The 15,772-nt window shown below is 43.8% G+C and overlaps 1 protein-coding gene across 3 annotated transcripts in view; it reads right to left on the bottom strand.

Moving 5' to 3' along the window:
- Syp (synaptotagmin binding cytoplasmic RNA interacting protein) overlaps positions 1–15,772 on the bottom strand; it is a 51,156-nt gene that overhangs the window by 29,331 nt on the left and 6,053 nt on the right. Inside the window, exon 2 of one of the 3 annotated variants that reach the window (XM_015171518.3) lies at positions 8,731–8,817. The exons of 1 other annotated variant lie outside the window; for it this stretch is intronic. In XM_015171518.3, coding sequence (XP_015027004.1) covers positions 8,731–8,817 — 87 coding nt within the window. Of the gene's footprint in view, positions 1–387; positions 1,506–8,730; positions 8,818–15,772 lie in introns of those variants that run through there. One more of the 3 variants, XM_015171515.3, reaches the window with a different exon arrangement.

Below are 15,772 nucleotides of genomic sequence, written 5' to 3'. Positions count from 1 at the left end.
TAAAATGTAGTTCTTGGTTATTTGAGAGGGTTTAAGAACAGTAATTACTATATTATTATTAAATTTCCATAGGCAAAAAAGAAGATTGTAAGCTCAAAGTTTAAGTTTTGGAAAATTCCTATCATTAAGGGATTACAATTTCTGAGAAAAGCGTTCTATAGACTTTTTTTTTCAGAGAAATCTTATTGCACTTTCAAAGTAGTTCGTGCTTTATAAGCTCAGTTTATTTATAAGGCTGCAATCTATTTGTGTTAATCAGAATCTTATTCTATAATTAATTTGAATGCTGATAACGTGGGACAAGTATTGAATTTAATCATTTTAGCCACGTATCTAAAGCTGGGAAATCTATATTTATCTGCGATTTTAGATACATTTTAGACTTACTCAAGCGAATTTTTTTTTATCTGTAGCCGCGTAGCTGCTTATGTGTTGAGTATCCAAATGTGTAGAGTATCCAATTGGCTGCTGCAGGTGTAGATATTTAATCCAAGTAACTGCCACAATAGTCGTTATGTATATTATATTATATTTTGTATATGTAGCACTAAAACACAAACTACACTCATTTACGTGTCTTTCAAGTTGTTTTCTTTTTTGCACGAGCAAAAAAAAAAGTGTAAAACAGAAACGCAACGAGCCGCAGCAAAAATCGTTTTTAATTTCCCCCCGTTCCGATTGCTTGGGGACTGCCGAGTTGCAGATGCTGAGTGACCGGCGTACAGTAGAGCGAGTGATGTTTGATGATCTTACGTTGCGCGCGCTCTCCCTCTCTCTCTCTCTCTCTCTGTCTCGACTGCTGCGTCTCTTTCACTTTTCGCTGCGTAAAATGCAGCCAGCGTCAATTGCAATCAGCGTTGCATTCGCTAACGAACTGATCTCGTTGTCGCCGTTCGGCGGCTCTGGCTCTGCCGCTGCTTGTTGCTGGGGGCTGCGGCGCAGGAAGTGCACGAAGCGTCGCTCCGAGAGCTGGCCGAACAAGTTACGAGCGCACAAGACGCACGCCGTTCGGTTCGCTTTTCGGCTGCTGCAGTTATTATGCACAGTCTCTCCCTGTCTGGCGCGTTGCAGTGCGCTGCGCTCGTTGGGCGTGTACTTCGTGTGGTTTAAAGCTTTGGAGCTTTCGAAAGTTTGCGATCGCTTATCGTCTGTTCTCTGGCATCCAGCGCGGCTTCAAAGCTTTAACTGCACTTTCCTTCTGTGTGTGTGTGTGCGTGTATGTGTGTGTGATTGGTAATTGCATCAATTATCTGAAGTTACGTAAATGCTTGTGGGGTGAGCTTTGATTAAAGCTTGCGAGTTGCAGTTGTCTTTGTAGCTGAGGTTTCGAGGCACGTTTTGCAGTAAATGATTGCAATTTAATTATTTTCAATTTTGATTTGAATTTCCTTTCGCAATTTTGCTGACTGCGTTTTCCTTGCGAAAATTGTGGCTGATCCTGTTGTGGGTTAATTTCAAATCCTGCTGCGGCCGAATTCAAACGCAGTCGATTCAATATTAAATTATATTCTCAAAATTTGTTTACTCTCGTTATTTTTTTTTTTTTTTGTATATGCTTTTCACTTGATAATCATAATTCGCACAAATCACTAAATATTCTTTAACTGAATGCAGTCTCAACTTTTTGTTTTTCACTTAAGTGTATTTTGTTGTTCTTTTCTGCTTGATTTCAGGTTGTGTTTGTTTCACTTGTTAGCAATTTATAAATTTTATATTTATTTTTAATGCATTTCCAAACATGGCGCTGCATTTTTATGCGCTCTGCGTGCCCATAGGAGACGTTTAGACTCTTGTGTATCCGTCAGATGCGTTCTTAAAATTACAAGTTTTATGCATAGACTGCGTAACTATTATTATCAATATTATAACTGTTTTATTACTTTTAATATTATTATTATTATTATTTTTATTATTATTATTGGTAATATGAAGCGTATTGAGCTTGTGTTCCACTTTTTATATTATATTATAAAAGATTTACCGTTTTATACCGTTGCAAATAAAGAAAAACTTAAACAAAAACTGGCAAATGTTGCACTAAACACTAAGAAAATCGTTTAATTTTAAATAACAAAATGGAATTTCGGATTTTTAATTCTGGTTTATTTTCGATGTGTGTGTGTGTGTGTGTGTGTGCGGTGTTGCTATTGTTATTAACTTTGTTATTGTTGTGCTTAAATATCCAATGTATGAGACGTATGCGCGGACTCCGTACTTTTTTTTTGATTACTTTTTGACAAATAATTATTGCATCTGAATGTTAACTGAAAATTGTTGTTTCGTTTTATGATGAAAACCGAAAATGCTGTTGTCGAATTGATATTTGTTTTTGATTTGAATAGATTTCGTTGATATTTTGCTTTGATTTTTAACCGTTTGTGTAAAAAGTTCCAGATTTGTAACTGCGATTTTTTCGCATGGTCGTTTGCGCGTCCGCGATACTTGCGAGTGGAGTGGCGATGCGATACAGATACAGATACCCGGCCGTTCAGTCAGTCAGACGACCGTCTCGCAGAGCTACAGCTACAAAAAAAAAAAAAAGCTTGCAGCGACAAGAACACACATACACACACACACCGAAGCCGCTGTCGCTGACGCCGGCAAAGCTTCACACACAAACGCAGCGTGCGTTTCCTTTTTGTTTTGTTTTGGTATTCGCAGTGGCGAGTGCTGCATTAGTATTGGTATGCATTGCATGCAATCTCTCTCTCTCTCACGCACACACACATGCATACCCATACAAAGTCGACGTCGTCGTCTGTGTGCTTTTTGTAGTTTTTGCACACGCTGCCAGGCAGCGCAGTTACTCAGCTAGCAACCACCCAGACAACGTAGCCGCAGACGTTTTGTAGTCAAACATTTTGTAGCTCGAAGCTCGCGCTCTGTCTGCAGTTCTCAGAGCGATAGCAAGAGAGGGAGAGCGTCTCTGGCAATGCTTGCTCTCTGGGCATCTCTAGCCGTTGGTAGCACATTTTTTTGCAATAGTCTATTGGCATTTTTTATTCGAACATACCTACACTCACACACACACACACACGCACTCACACGCATAGATACATATTTATGCATGCATATACATATACATATATATATAATTTTGTTGTAGCTCAGCTTGACCCCTCACTTTTGTCGCCCGCTGCCGCGTTCGCTGCGTTTTTTGTCGCTATGCGCCGCCGACTGCGGAACATTTCAATTAACTGCAATTCTTCTGCTTCGGGCAATCGCAATCCGTGTTCTTTTTTATGATCGCGTTCGCTTTTTGCTAGCGTCCAAGTTTAATTAACTTCAAGTCTGCCCCTGACTGACAAACGTATCTAGCATCTAGATGCGCCGATAAGATCTGCCATCTCTTTTTTGTTCTCCATCTATGCGCACTCTCTATGAGCTTTTGCCTTTTGCCAACTCAATTTGAGTGCGTGCAGCAGGTGCGTTGACCGTTATGGCAGCTTAAAAGCTTAACTGCGCGAGTGCCATCAATGAGATCATCCAATTAGCTGGAACTTATAGATCCTTGACTGTTAATGCGATTATGTGGCATGCCAACTGGCGCTGTGCTTGCTTTTCTTTTTAGTCCGAGGCAGCTTATCAGCTATTCAGAGCTTTCGATAACAATGTGCATGCTTGTATATACATACATATATTTTTCTGAAGATTTCAGTGAAAATTGACTCATTTTTGAGTCATAAACCAATTTTTGTTAAAACAAAGTAGATTATTTCGAATTTTGCTTTCGATTTCCTCTCGCTTCTGGGGACGGGTCAGAGAGTAGGCGAATTGGCAAGCAAAGCGCAACAGTAAAAAAGCAAGATGAAACTGCAAATAAGGAGGAAGGACATGGGCGAGGATAACGCGGCCAGATGATGCTGAATGTTGAGCAGCATCATCAAAAAATCGGTGGCATCATCAAAACTAAAGTCCGGCAACAACAATTGCGGCGATAACGCAATTTTTGCTAAAAACTGCGGCATTGAATCCTGTTTTTATTCCCACAGTTTTGTGCGAGGCTTTTACAACAACTGACCGGGGGGACCGGGATCGCTGGCTGACCAGGTCCATGCCCGAGCCCTCTACTGCCCCTCTAGCTGCTGCGGCTGGTCAGCGGCGCATGGTCATCATCAATGCTACCGCTGCTGCTGCGTGGTCTCAAAATAATAAGATGACATCCAACACTTCTTTGCGAGCGGCAGGCAGAAAGCGCAGCCGCGCAGCCGCAGAGCCGCAGTTCAGGCCCTAATCTTACCCCATGCGCCGGCGGTGGTGGTGGTGGTGGTGGTGGTGCCCCTGCCGCACTCTCTCTACCCTTCCACACATGGCAGCCGTAGTCCGTTCCAAATATTTTTATATCAAAAAAAAAATCGCATTTTTCTGCTGCCGATTCGCTCGACGCTCGCATAATAAAACTTTTTCTGCATGCTTTTCGTTTCTTTCCCCAGATAACAGAGGCAGCGGCAGCAGCACCACCACCACCGGCAACAACAACAGCACATCAGGGGCAGCGACGCAGACAGCGGCGCACTTGGCCACACAAAGGATCGGACTGAAGATCGTCGCGAGCACGAAAAGGACGCAGGGACTTGTCTCCATTCAAATGAATGTAGGTAGAGGTACTCGAATGTACCTGAACCTCTCGGCAACGACGGACACAAAAGGATGGACATTGTCCAGTGACCAAAACTTATTGAGCACTGATGATAATTTCAGCTCCTCGCTCCTGCTCCTGCTTCTGCTCCTGCTGGTGCTCTGCTGCTGCTCTGCTGCTGGTAGTGGTGGTTGTTGTCTTGGCAGCTCTTTAGCACTCCAGAGATACGCGATTAAGTTTTAATGTCTTGTGAAAAATTTGCAGAGTATGGAAAAAATGTGTGTGGTTCGTGAAAAGAATGGAACAGGTCCTATGGACTATATGAACCAAAATGGGCTATTAGATTGAGCACTATACAATTTATAGAGTATTCAGAAACGATGATACAAATTTGGCGAGGATAATTTTTCTAAACGGTTAAAGAACGATTTTAATAATAATTTAAATTTAAATATTAATTTATATACTTTTTTTTTTTTACAAAATTAATCAAAATATAAATTTAAATATGCAGAAAAAATATTTGAATTTTCTCAATTAAGAAACTTTTTTATTCACATTCATTTTGAACTATTTCTGATATGAATAGCTAAATAGCTAGATATAAATATAAAATTAAAATGATAAATATCAGAAAATCATTTCTACTATTAAAGTATGCGTTATAATAAAAGGAAAGTTGCAATTGCTTATTCTGGATTCATATTTATACAGGGTATGGGTTAGCTCTTTTTAGATGCACTTATATTTGGTTTTCTCATTCGAGCCCAGAATCGAACCTGGAATCAATATGAGATGGGAGCTGCTGAGCCAAGTTCAACTAGGTTCGCTGGCCGTTGCAAATGTTGTTTACCCAAAATCTTAGGAGTACAGGAAGTGGAAGATCGGCGGGGATAGAGAAGTGGAAGGATATTTGCATTTTTAATGCAGACCAACAAATAAAATTGCGTTTTTTACGAGTTGATTTTGATTTTTTTGCGACTGGTTCATACGGTCTGAACTTTTTTCAAACGCGTGTTTTAATGTATATTCGTTTTTTTTTTTTTCTTATAGGCAAATACCATCTATGGCCATTGTGTGTGCGCCACGGTGTCACCTTCGAGCAGAGCAGGAGCCGCTGACCAGACAAGACAAGAAAGGAAAAAAATTGAAGAAAAAACGAGGAAAAAGCTAAGCAGAAAAGCACACACAGAGCGCGATATCCTTTTGTGATATATGAGTAAGTTGTACCTGAAGGATGCGCCGCCGTCACTGAGCCGTTGTGCACACACATCCATGAAAAGGAGGCTGTTGCAAGGCGAACGAGGCGGCGGCAGCGGCGGCATGGTCAGGGCCAGGGATCAACTTCAGGCAAGCTGCAGTCATACTGGACTCGGGAATCTGTGCGCTTCTTGGAGTTTATCATTTGATATCGTGCATAGAGTGTGATTATTGTGCCGAGGTAACTGGCATAGCGGATGTGGCCCAGCACCCAGAGAGCAGCCCTCGGCACCAGCTTGCACAGCAGAGCCCTGACCAAAGCCGGAGCACCCCTCGTATGGGTATGGGGTGGTGGTGATTCTTTGTTTTTATGTGCCCATGGCTGGTGGGAAAATTTATCTAAATTGTTGATGGCGTTTTTTTTTTTTTTACTTCATATAAAGTTTTTTTTTTTTTTTGATTTTGCTAAAAGGGATTTTGCATTCTTCTAAGTTTTTTTTTAGTTTTTGTTGTTTTTGTCATATTGTGGAATGTTTTGTCGTCACTTTTTTCAAAAAATGATGCGCAAGAGCAAATGGCCCAAAGTCCATAAATTAAGCCAGGGCGAAACTGACAGCAGGCGAAGCCAAGGATCAGCGTCGAATATGTGGCACAGCAACAACAACAACAACAACAACAATAGGGGCAACAAAAATGAAATTGGATGAAGGTGTTAAAATACAAAGGCGCCGTTGTGTGCCAGCTGATGGTATTGTTTGATTGCCTGTGCCAGGCCCGGTCCCAGGAGCCAGGAGCCAGGATGAGCTCCCTCTCTCCCACACACACACTCTCTCTAAGCGAGAAAGTATACCATTTTTTAGCCAATTAGATGTGTTAGGCGGACACTTGTGGAGAGACTTCGGTTGCCAAGCACCGAAATCAACAGCGGGAAAACTGCGACGTCAATTGCAGCTGAAAAGAGGGAGCTTTTCGCATGCTCAAGGGTTGGCAATTATTTTTAACGAACTTTTCAACGCTAAGCTGCATCAGTGTGCGGGTGCGGGTGTGCGGGTGTGTGTGTGGATGTGGGAGTGCTTGATTCACAGTTCGAAAATATTGCGCATACGCCACGTTGCACGCCGCAGTGGGTCACATAAATCTCAAGCACTGCAGATCCATCGAAAAGATTCCGCAAGAAAATAAGAAGCAGGGCACAGCTGCGATCGGCACACATAAGCCCCGAGGCGCTGCAGCTGCAGGCAGCAGGCTGCAGACGTAGCTGCCACAATCAATGCATTAAATCATTTTTAACTTGGCCTACATTTCGTCAGATGCGTGCAACAAACGCAAAACTCGAACCCTTAACGCAGCATTCTGCGGCAGCCGTTAGCTTTAGCGACTGCAACTGCAGCTTGCACATGGTGTGGCATGCAACGCAGGAGAGATGTGCGCAGAATGGGGGGAGCGCATGAGGGCAGGGGGTTGCTAGTTAAATCTGCATGGCGAGTTTTCATTTGCCGTTTTGCAATGGGCAATAAATTACCTACATTTATAGGTGCAACAAGCGGTGGCGAGTTGCAGATTCGAACCAGCTTCCAGCCTTGAGGTTCTGGATTGCTATAATATTTTCAGCTTTTCGATAGAATTTGCCTGTTTTAAGAAAATGCATAACGAAATTTGATCTTAACTAGAAGCTATTCATCCTTTTTGGTTGAGTCTCCCCAAAATTGTGAACATAAAATTGAAAAATGTTTGCTTCGCTTCGGGTCTTGGTTTGGGTTAATATATAAAGGAGTTCAACTCTGGGTTCGCACCGGGTCGGAGGATCAGTCGCGATGAGGGTGGTGGCTTTAAATTCCGACGCAATTGCAATTCTGATTTAATAAAAATTGCATTAAACAAATATAAATGTTTTAACCGGTAATATTTTATTTTCATTTTATAGTAGCACTTCGGCAACGATTGAGATCTTGTCTGTGCATACATACAAGAAGCTATTGACATTATCACGTTGCACGTTGCGCGTTGCACGTTGCACGTTGCACGTAAAGCGTTTAAGGCAGCTCCTCCCCCCCTGGAGGCAAGCGACATTGGCAGACAAACGTTGCCGCATGTGAAGCGCCGCAAGGAGAGGTACTTCTTAACATTCTACCCTCCCCCCCTTTGGCCAATGAGCGGAAGACCCTGCCCGGGCACACTGCAGCATATTACGTAGCTATTTACTTAACCCATTAATTCTGCAGTGGCAGCAGTCGCGAAAAAAAAAGAAGAAGAACATGAAATTGTAAAGGCAGCCAAAGGTGCTGACATCGCGTTGGTTGCAACGGAACAGGTCGAGGTGCTTGCGGCAGCCGTGGAGCACATAGGGGCCGAACGCAACGTGCTGCATGTGGCAAAAGGCGCGAACACTTTTTGCATATGCATGTGCATATATATATATAATATATATATATATTTATATGCATTTGTGTATATGTGCATTATGTAAACGCACTCAGCGCCAAAGTGGGCATGTGGCATATGTATAACCGGCTGGACCTACACCAATGTGTGTGCAACAGCATGGCAAAGCCAGTTGATGATGAAGAACAACTGCCAGTTGCTCTATGCAGTTGCTGTAGGTGCAGGGGAGGGTGCCCCCCCCGTCTCTAAACGTAACTCCTGGCCGCGCCATTTGTGGCACACAAAAAGTCCTTGAGGTGTCTCGCCGACAAGCGGCAACACCAGATATTACATTACTCCCCTACAGGGCAGACACAGGATGTGCAGGATGTGACGGCCGGGCTGGCTAACAAAAACGTTTCCGCAACCTGCGCAACGTCGAGAGCCAAAAGTGACTCGACTGAAGTTTTCAGGTTGGCCAGGCATCTTTTTAAGTGCGTGGAAAAACAATTTGCCACCAACTAGAGCGGGAGTCGGAAGGGGAAGGCACGCCACACCCAGAATTAATTAATTGAATTGGTTCCACTCACCGCCATGTTGACCCATGGAGCTGTTCCGTGAGGCGTATATCTCACTGTTATAGGCCCGATACGATTCCCGTGCTATGTTGTGTGCAACTGCAAGTAAAGAATTGAGAAAGAAATTGGTATAAATATAGATGGAAGTCCATAACATTAAATATGAACTAAACAAGGCTGCGAGCTGGTTCACACTATGAACCAAGGTGTTTTATAAATATTTAGCCCAAGCTGATTTTCTACACATCTTTATATATAATTACGAGAGGTAAACCCATTGAGATGTTCAATTCGAAACTGTGGTAGCATAAGTCGCAGCAAGGCTCGAATAAATACCCGAGTTCATTGAACCAATTTGCATTGGTTCGCGCCGTGAACTGAATTTGCATTGGTTCACACCGTGAACCGTTTCAAAATTCAAATTCATATTTTCCCCTTCTTAAGAAAGAATAATTCATTTAAATATCTTGCAATCAAGAATCTATGTAAACTGCATTAAGCATATGAGACGCGGTTGCATTGCATGCAACACAAACACATGCACACACACACACACACAAGCACACCTCAGAAATGCAAGGGGTAGGCCTATAAAAAGCGCTTTGCTGCAACTTCATGTGAAGAAGGACGAGAACAAAGTTAATGGCGAACATGACAGCACGTTTATGTGTGTGTGTACGTGTGCCTGTGTGTGTGAGTGTGGGTACAGTATGTACCAAGCGGTGCATTGCTGCTCCTGGCACAGCGCGACTCCTTTTAGCTTTTACTTAACGTTTCGCATTGTGTTTTTTATTATGCTTATACATTTCTATGCAAGCCGAGTGTCTGTGAGTGAGTGCATGTGTGTGTGTGTGTGTGCGACCGGAAACTGCCATTTAAAGTGCATTTTAAGAGGACGATTGCGTCGCGCAGACGTAGCGTGTGCTCGTCCAGAGCGCTGCTCGACTTGGCTGCTTCACTTCACTTGTGTGTTAAGTGAAAAGGAGAACTTTGTCCCTGGTTCCTAACTCTTGGCTGCTGCTCCACGGACGTTGTGAGTTTCTTATGCCAAGCATTTGTTGTTGCTTTCAGAAGAGCAAGCCCCGACTGTCTGCCAGGCTGGCAGCACGTGTAATCCAACTCCTTTTAATTACATTCAATACCCTTCACATGCCTCCACCCTGCTCAGGGTTCTGTTGAAGGTGTTGCTTTGCTCCATTCCTTAGCCTTCCCTCAAATATCGATTTTCAATTTTCGAATGCCTCCCTTGGCCTGAACAAGGTGTTAAAACAATTTGTAAAGGTGGCAGCCACAGAAGATGAGCACGAAGAAGTAAAGTGCAGTCAATTGCCAATAATCTCAAGCCAAGGGATCATATTTGCCCGCCTGGCTGACAAAAGTGCAGCAAAAGGCACTGCACTGCCTTGCATTTCGCCAGAATGCATTTTGGTTAGCTGAAATTGAATCAGGATTGAAACTTCGAATGCTTTCAACTGGCAAAAACTGCGGAAGGTACAGTCAATGCAAACACAAGCTAATGGAACGGTAATCAGGAGGATACTTCATCTGAACTGTCTAGCTTTAGCGCTGGCTCATTAGCCTCGATTTCCACATTGATTGAAGCCAGGTCTTGCTTCTATTTCTATTACACATGATGTGCTTGTCAATTTAAAGTCCTGTAAATGTGTGCACAGCAGCAGCTGCTGTGTACTCCCCCCCTCCTGCAGGACTCGAGTGGCCGCTTGGGGCAAAGAGCATAAACTTTAAATATGTTTACACATGAGTAAATTTAAAAAATCGCTTTGTGCTTTTTACTCTTTGCTGTTTGCCAGCCAACCCATACAACATTTTCAGAGGAATAGGTCAGTACGGTCGCTGGGGTAAGGGTGAGGGTGAGGGTGTGCGTGTGCGTGCGCATGTGTGTGTGTGAGTGAGTTAAAACAAAATAAAAAACTGAAGAGTAGCGCAGGACTTGTAGGTAAGTTCATATAATGAACACATAATGAGTACATAATAATAAGTGCAATGGCTTCCTCTCACAGCTCAACGCTCTCTGCCTTGCCCCCCTCTCGCTGGCCATGCAGTTTCCCTCGCTGGGGTTCAATGACAGCGTCGAAGGTCGAACATGCACATGAGCTAGAAGCGGGCACAGCCAAGGGATGCTCTAAGCAACATTATCCTTTTGGCATGCAGGATATCGCTGATATATGACTTCGATTTCGTCGAGTGTAGAGCAGCAGAGCAGAGCAGAGTAGAGTGAGAGCTTAGCACTTGGGTGATGTATATCTCAAGAGTCGGACACCAGTTGCCGCCGAGTTGTTGCCTGCAGCTGCCAGCTGCAAACATACAAAAGTATCTCATAGATAAAAGTTAATGTGCGTGAGTCTAGCAACTGCATCCAGATGGCAATGCCCCGGCCCCCTCACCCCAGCTCGTGCTCAGCTGCTCCTGGCCCAAGTTTCTGATGAAAATGTGTGCGCGCAAACTTCCGCTGCAAGTTTCCTTCTTGGATTTGTTAAATTTGCATTATGGCTCTGTTGTTTATTTTATAAGCATGTTGTGCCTTGCCGCCGTTGACCAGAGGAAATCTTTTGTAATCGTGCGATAACCCCGTAGCTGCAGAGAACTTGAAACTCAACCCCTAAGCGCAAAGCAGAGAAGTTGAAAAACAATGCCAAATGCAATGCAATTGCATGTCCAGCTTGGCAGGATGCCTGCCAGCCAGCAAAGCAAAGCAGAGCAGAGCAGAGCAAAGCACAGCACAGCCTTAGTTTCAGCTTGGTTCAGCGTGGCCGGGCAGGTCCTTTGCGGCAATTAGAACGCGGCCAGGCAGTCAGCCTTGTTATTTATTTACATATCAAAAATGGCATTATATGCTCGAATAATGAGCCAAGGAGCAATGCAACGGACGCGCCGCGCTTGCATTGCCTTTGTGCGATATGCGAGAATCCTTTTTCGATATCTTTTGTGTATTGCAATGCATAACGAATCGCAAGGATTGAATAAGGCATGGCGGCAACCATTGTGTCCAGGCAGAAGAGACGGACAAACGGACAGACGGACAGGAAGCGGGATAGGCCAGCTATGAAATTAATACGCATAAATTACATGCCAGTTCAGCCTGGGAAAGTATTTGCTGGCCACAAGATGCAGATAATTGCACTCCAGATTGAATGCACATTTCATTTCTTTAAATTGCTCTTCAATTGCCATTTGGTGCCACTGAAAAGTATAATTTAAGCATTTCTAATGGCCTATCAACTTGCTGGATTTGAATACGAAAATAGTTCTTAGAATAAATAGCCTGGCCCAATTCATTCTAAATAAAATATTAGTTTCCCCTTTGAATTCATGAAAATGACAAAAATGCTGTGTAGGAAAAATTAGAGAATTGAGCACGGTTTTTCCCATTTGGAATACAAAAGTAATTTAGACGCTGCCAGAGGGCATGAGGGGCCAGAGCTTGTAGAAACTGCTGCAGTAACCGAGCACAGGCCCGGATCTGGGTTCGGGCCCGAGAGCTTGTTGTTGCTCGTCAGGTCATTCCTTTTGGGCTCGTGCTCGACAACTTTAGCTATTGTCGTAGGTCCTTGAAGGGGGCGCGCACAAGTCAGCCAGGCACAACGGCTCGCATGCCTCGGGGCTGGGCCCATAAGCAAAGTGTTGCAGTTGCAAACTGTGGCCTGCGGCTGGTCAGGAACCTGCAGCAACGACAATAGCCATATGTGACAAGGACAACAATTGAATTACAAAAACTATTTGCTACCCGTCTTCGTGTCAAATGGAAGTTAGCAATGACTTCAAGCTAGTTGTGCAGCCAGACGTAGGAGCCAAAGGTAGGACACATGTCAGCCAACGGATACTCTCAAGTGGCCCGCCGGCTGGCTGGCCCGAGGACATGTTTTCTAAAACGGAAATTAGGTGACAGGCCCAGACGGTGACTGAGACACGGGCTGTTTCAGGTTTTCGTCCGGCCACGAGACGACGACGACAACTTTGCACAGTGGTCGAAAATCTGCAGTTGCAACTCAAAAAAATTATAGAAAGAAGGAGATGGTATTGGCTAGATAATCCAGCTTTAAGCGGGTCAAGTTATTTTTTTCCACCCATTTTCCACTTCCACTTCATATTTCAGGCAAAGCTTTAACTCGTTGCGAATTGTAACGCTTAGAGCGACGATGAACAGTAAAAAAGCTTTTCTTGGGCAGCTTTAAGCTCAATTGAAATATCTAATGTTCTGCATTGGTTCCACAGTGCGACAAGATCTTGGGTCAATTTTAATTGCTGCTTTGTGTGTTACGAGTGTTGTGTTTGTGTGTGTGCGTGTGTGGAAGTTGTTGGCCTTTCAGAGCTTTTGTTGCTGCTCAAATTACGTTGATGTTGTTGCTGTGTCCAGGGGGCATAATCATAATGCTGATATATGCCGACAGGCTCTCTGCGATGCGCTGTACGCCGAGTTGAACAAATGAAGATTGATTTGGCGGCCACTTGCCTGGCCTAACAGCAGCGGCCATTTCAACGGAAGTCCAATGAAGCCTGGCTGTGCGCAGTGCAAAGAAAGAAAGTATCTAACGGATGCCGTGGAGCGAGCCCTCGAATTTTGTTAGCGAGTGCTGCACATTCTCTTGATAGGGGGGGTCGGGCGTGTGTAATGCAATTAACGCTGTACGTTTGCCACGATAATATTTCACAGCACAAAAGCCAAAATCAACTCCAGCATAGTCTGGCATTTCTATCCGTATCTGTATCTGTATCTGTGAGTGGGTCGGCCCTGTATATCTCTCTTTCTCTCTGTATCTCTCAGACGGTCTGGCAGAGCGCGCGCGAGAGTCGCGTGTGCAATGCTGCAAAATGTTTAAATTCGCAATTCTTTTTTTTTTTTTTCAGTTTTTGTTGCTGTTGCTGCTGCTGCTGCTGCTGTTGGTTTGGGTTATCGTCTGGCAACGGCAATCATAACAGCCCGAGGAGCCGAAACCAAATACGAGTGCTCGAGACCGAGCCACAACATTGTTGAGGCAAGCGCGGCAGCGTGGGGGCTGCGCAAGAAGACGACGCCGGCAACAGGAGGCGTCGGCGGCGGCAACAGCCTGACTGGGGGCACTGAGCAGGAACAGGGGCAGGCGGCAGCCAGTCAGCCAGCCAGCCAGCCAGCCAGCCAGCGAGCGGCAAAGGCAACGACAACGTTGTGGATTTTGATTCTGGGTCATTCACCCTTGACAAAAAAAATTTTGCGCTGTGTTAGGCCGCTTCGTATGTGTGTGTGTGTGTGTTGTTGTTGTTGCTGCTGGCTGGGATGGAAGTGCTTGGCATTGTTGTTGTTGTTGTTGCTGCTGCTGCTGCTGGCGAGATTGTTGATGCTGTGACGCCCAGCACGTACAGGCACATCCCAAATTTGGGGCTGCTTTGCTTATGGAAGCCAATGCCAAAGACCAAATGCAATCCAAAGATCGCAGACATGTCACACAGCGCACTCTTTGCATATGTCCAAATCCATGGGCATGTTCAGGTCCAAGCTGTGCACTTCTATGTTTTTGCTTTTGTTTTTCTTTATCGTTTCTGTTTGATTTTGTTTAAATTGTTGGCTTCTTTCTCTGTGTCTGGTTATTAGCATGCAAAAAGGCATTCATTTTATTTGGTTTTCGCTTTGTTGTTGTTGTTGTTTTTTTTTTTGCTTTTATTGCCTGCGGTTTTTGAACTTGCGCAAAGATTTCAATGAATGCGCAATATACTTCATTTGATGTATTTTTGTTGATTTTTGTTTTTATTTATTTTTTTATTTTTTTGCAAGACGCTTGATAAAGTTTTATCAGAATTTGTGCTTTGTTGCTTATTAAAACAACAGCTTGTTGAATATTTTCAAATATAATCTGTTTAATACTTTTATCACACAAAACTTAAGAGAACCGGTTCGAGCTGAGGCATTTTCTAAGCCCATTTAAATGTAAAAAGTTATCGATAAATGCGAGAAGAGTACATAACTGGTTTTATCTATGAAGTCCAACAAAGACGCAAATTGTATTCCAACCGAAATTTCTATACACGAGCGGTAAAGCTTCAGGGTAGGAAGTTTGCCAACTTCATTAGCCGGAGCTCATGCAGTTTGGATACTTTTAATGCTTTGGCACATTTTCAAATTAAACTTTAATCTTGTTGAGCTTAACTGCTAACGGGACCCATAAGCGCCCTCTACAGCCCAAAAAGCCCAACAACAAACTTCTGTCGCAGCGCAATTGGCGTATCCATTTAGGACACGGCAACAACAAGAACAATCAATTACGGACAGTCAGGCAAAATAAACATGGCGTATACGAAACATAAAACGAAACAGAAAACGGAAAACAAAAACGATGCAAAATAACTGCAACATTTTTGGGCAGTTGCAGTTTTTCTGTTTCTGTGTCGATTCCCACGTGGAAAATAAAACAATGCGAGCGCCGCGTAGATTTATCTGCATTGTGAGGTGCGGCAGCAGGATAAACAGTGCCTACCACACACACACAAACACACACACACACACGCACACAGACAAACACTCTCGCACACACACATACACAGAGACACGGAAATGTCAGTCGACAAACTGAAAATTATGTTTGTGCCAAATTTAAGTTTTGCTACTCTTTTTTTTTTGGCCAGCAGAGAATTGGCTTTGTAATCCAACTGGGCACAAAAACGGGGCAAAAGCAACGACAGAGGCGAAAAAACAAGCAAAACGACAGGTGTAATAAATAACCCAAACGAACTGGCCAAAAGGACCGAGAGCAACCGCTGCAATGTAATGCAGTTGGGGGAAAAATGAGGGAGCGTAGGATGCAGCGAGCTGCCGCTAATTCGTGTCATTTAGCGCAGGTGGCGACAAAAGGCAGAGGAGCAAACACAACCGCACACAACAGATTGACAGTGATAGGAGCCAGGAAATGGTTGCGGTTCACGAGACTCCTTGCACAAGTTGCCAAATATCTGTGTTGACCTCGTTGCGGTTTGCAATGTTTTCTACCGGTTTGTGAATAATGAAAACGGCTATCAATGTCGGATCTATAAAGTTTTCCATAGTACGGGCATTGCATGATTTTTA

The sequence above is a fragment of the Drosophila virilis genome, chromosome 2 (assembly GCF_030788295.1).
Source record: "Drosophila virilis strain 15010-1051.87 chromosome 2, Dvir_AGI_RSII-ME, whole genome shotgun sequence".
NCBI lineage: Eukaryota > Metazoa > Arthropoda > Insecta > Diptera > Drosophilidae > Drosophila > Drosophila virilis.
This window is presented reverse-complemented; position numbering and strand designations above follow the sequence as displayed.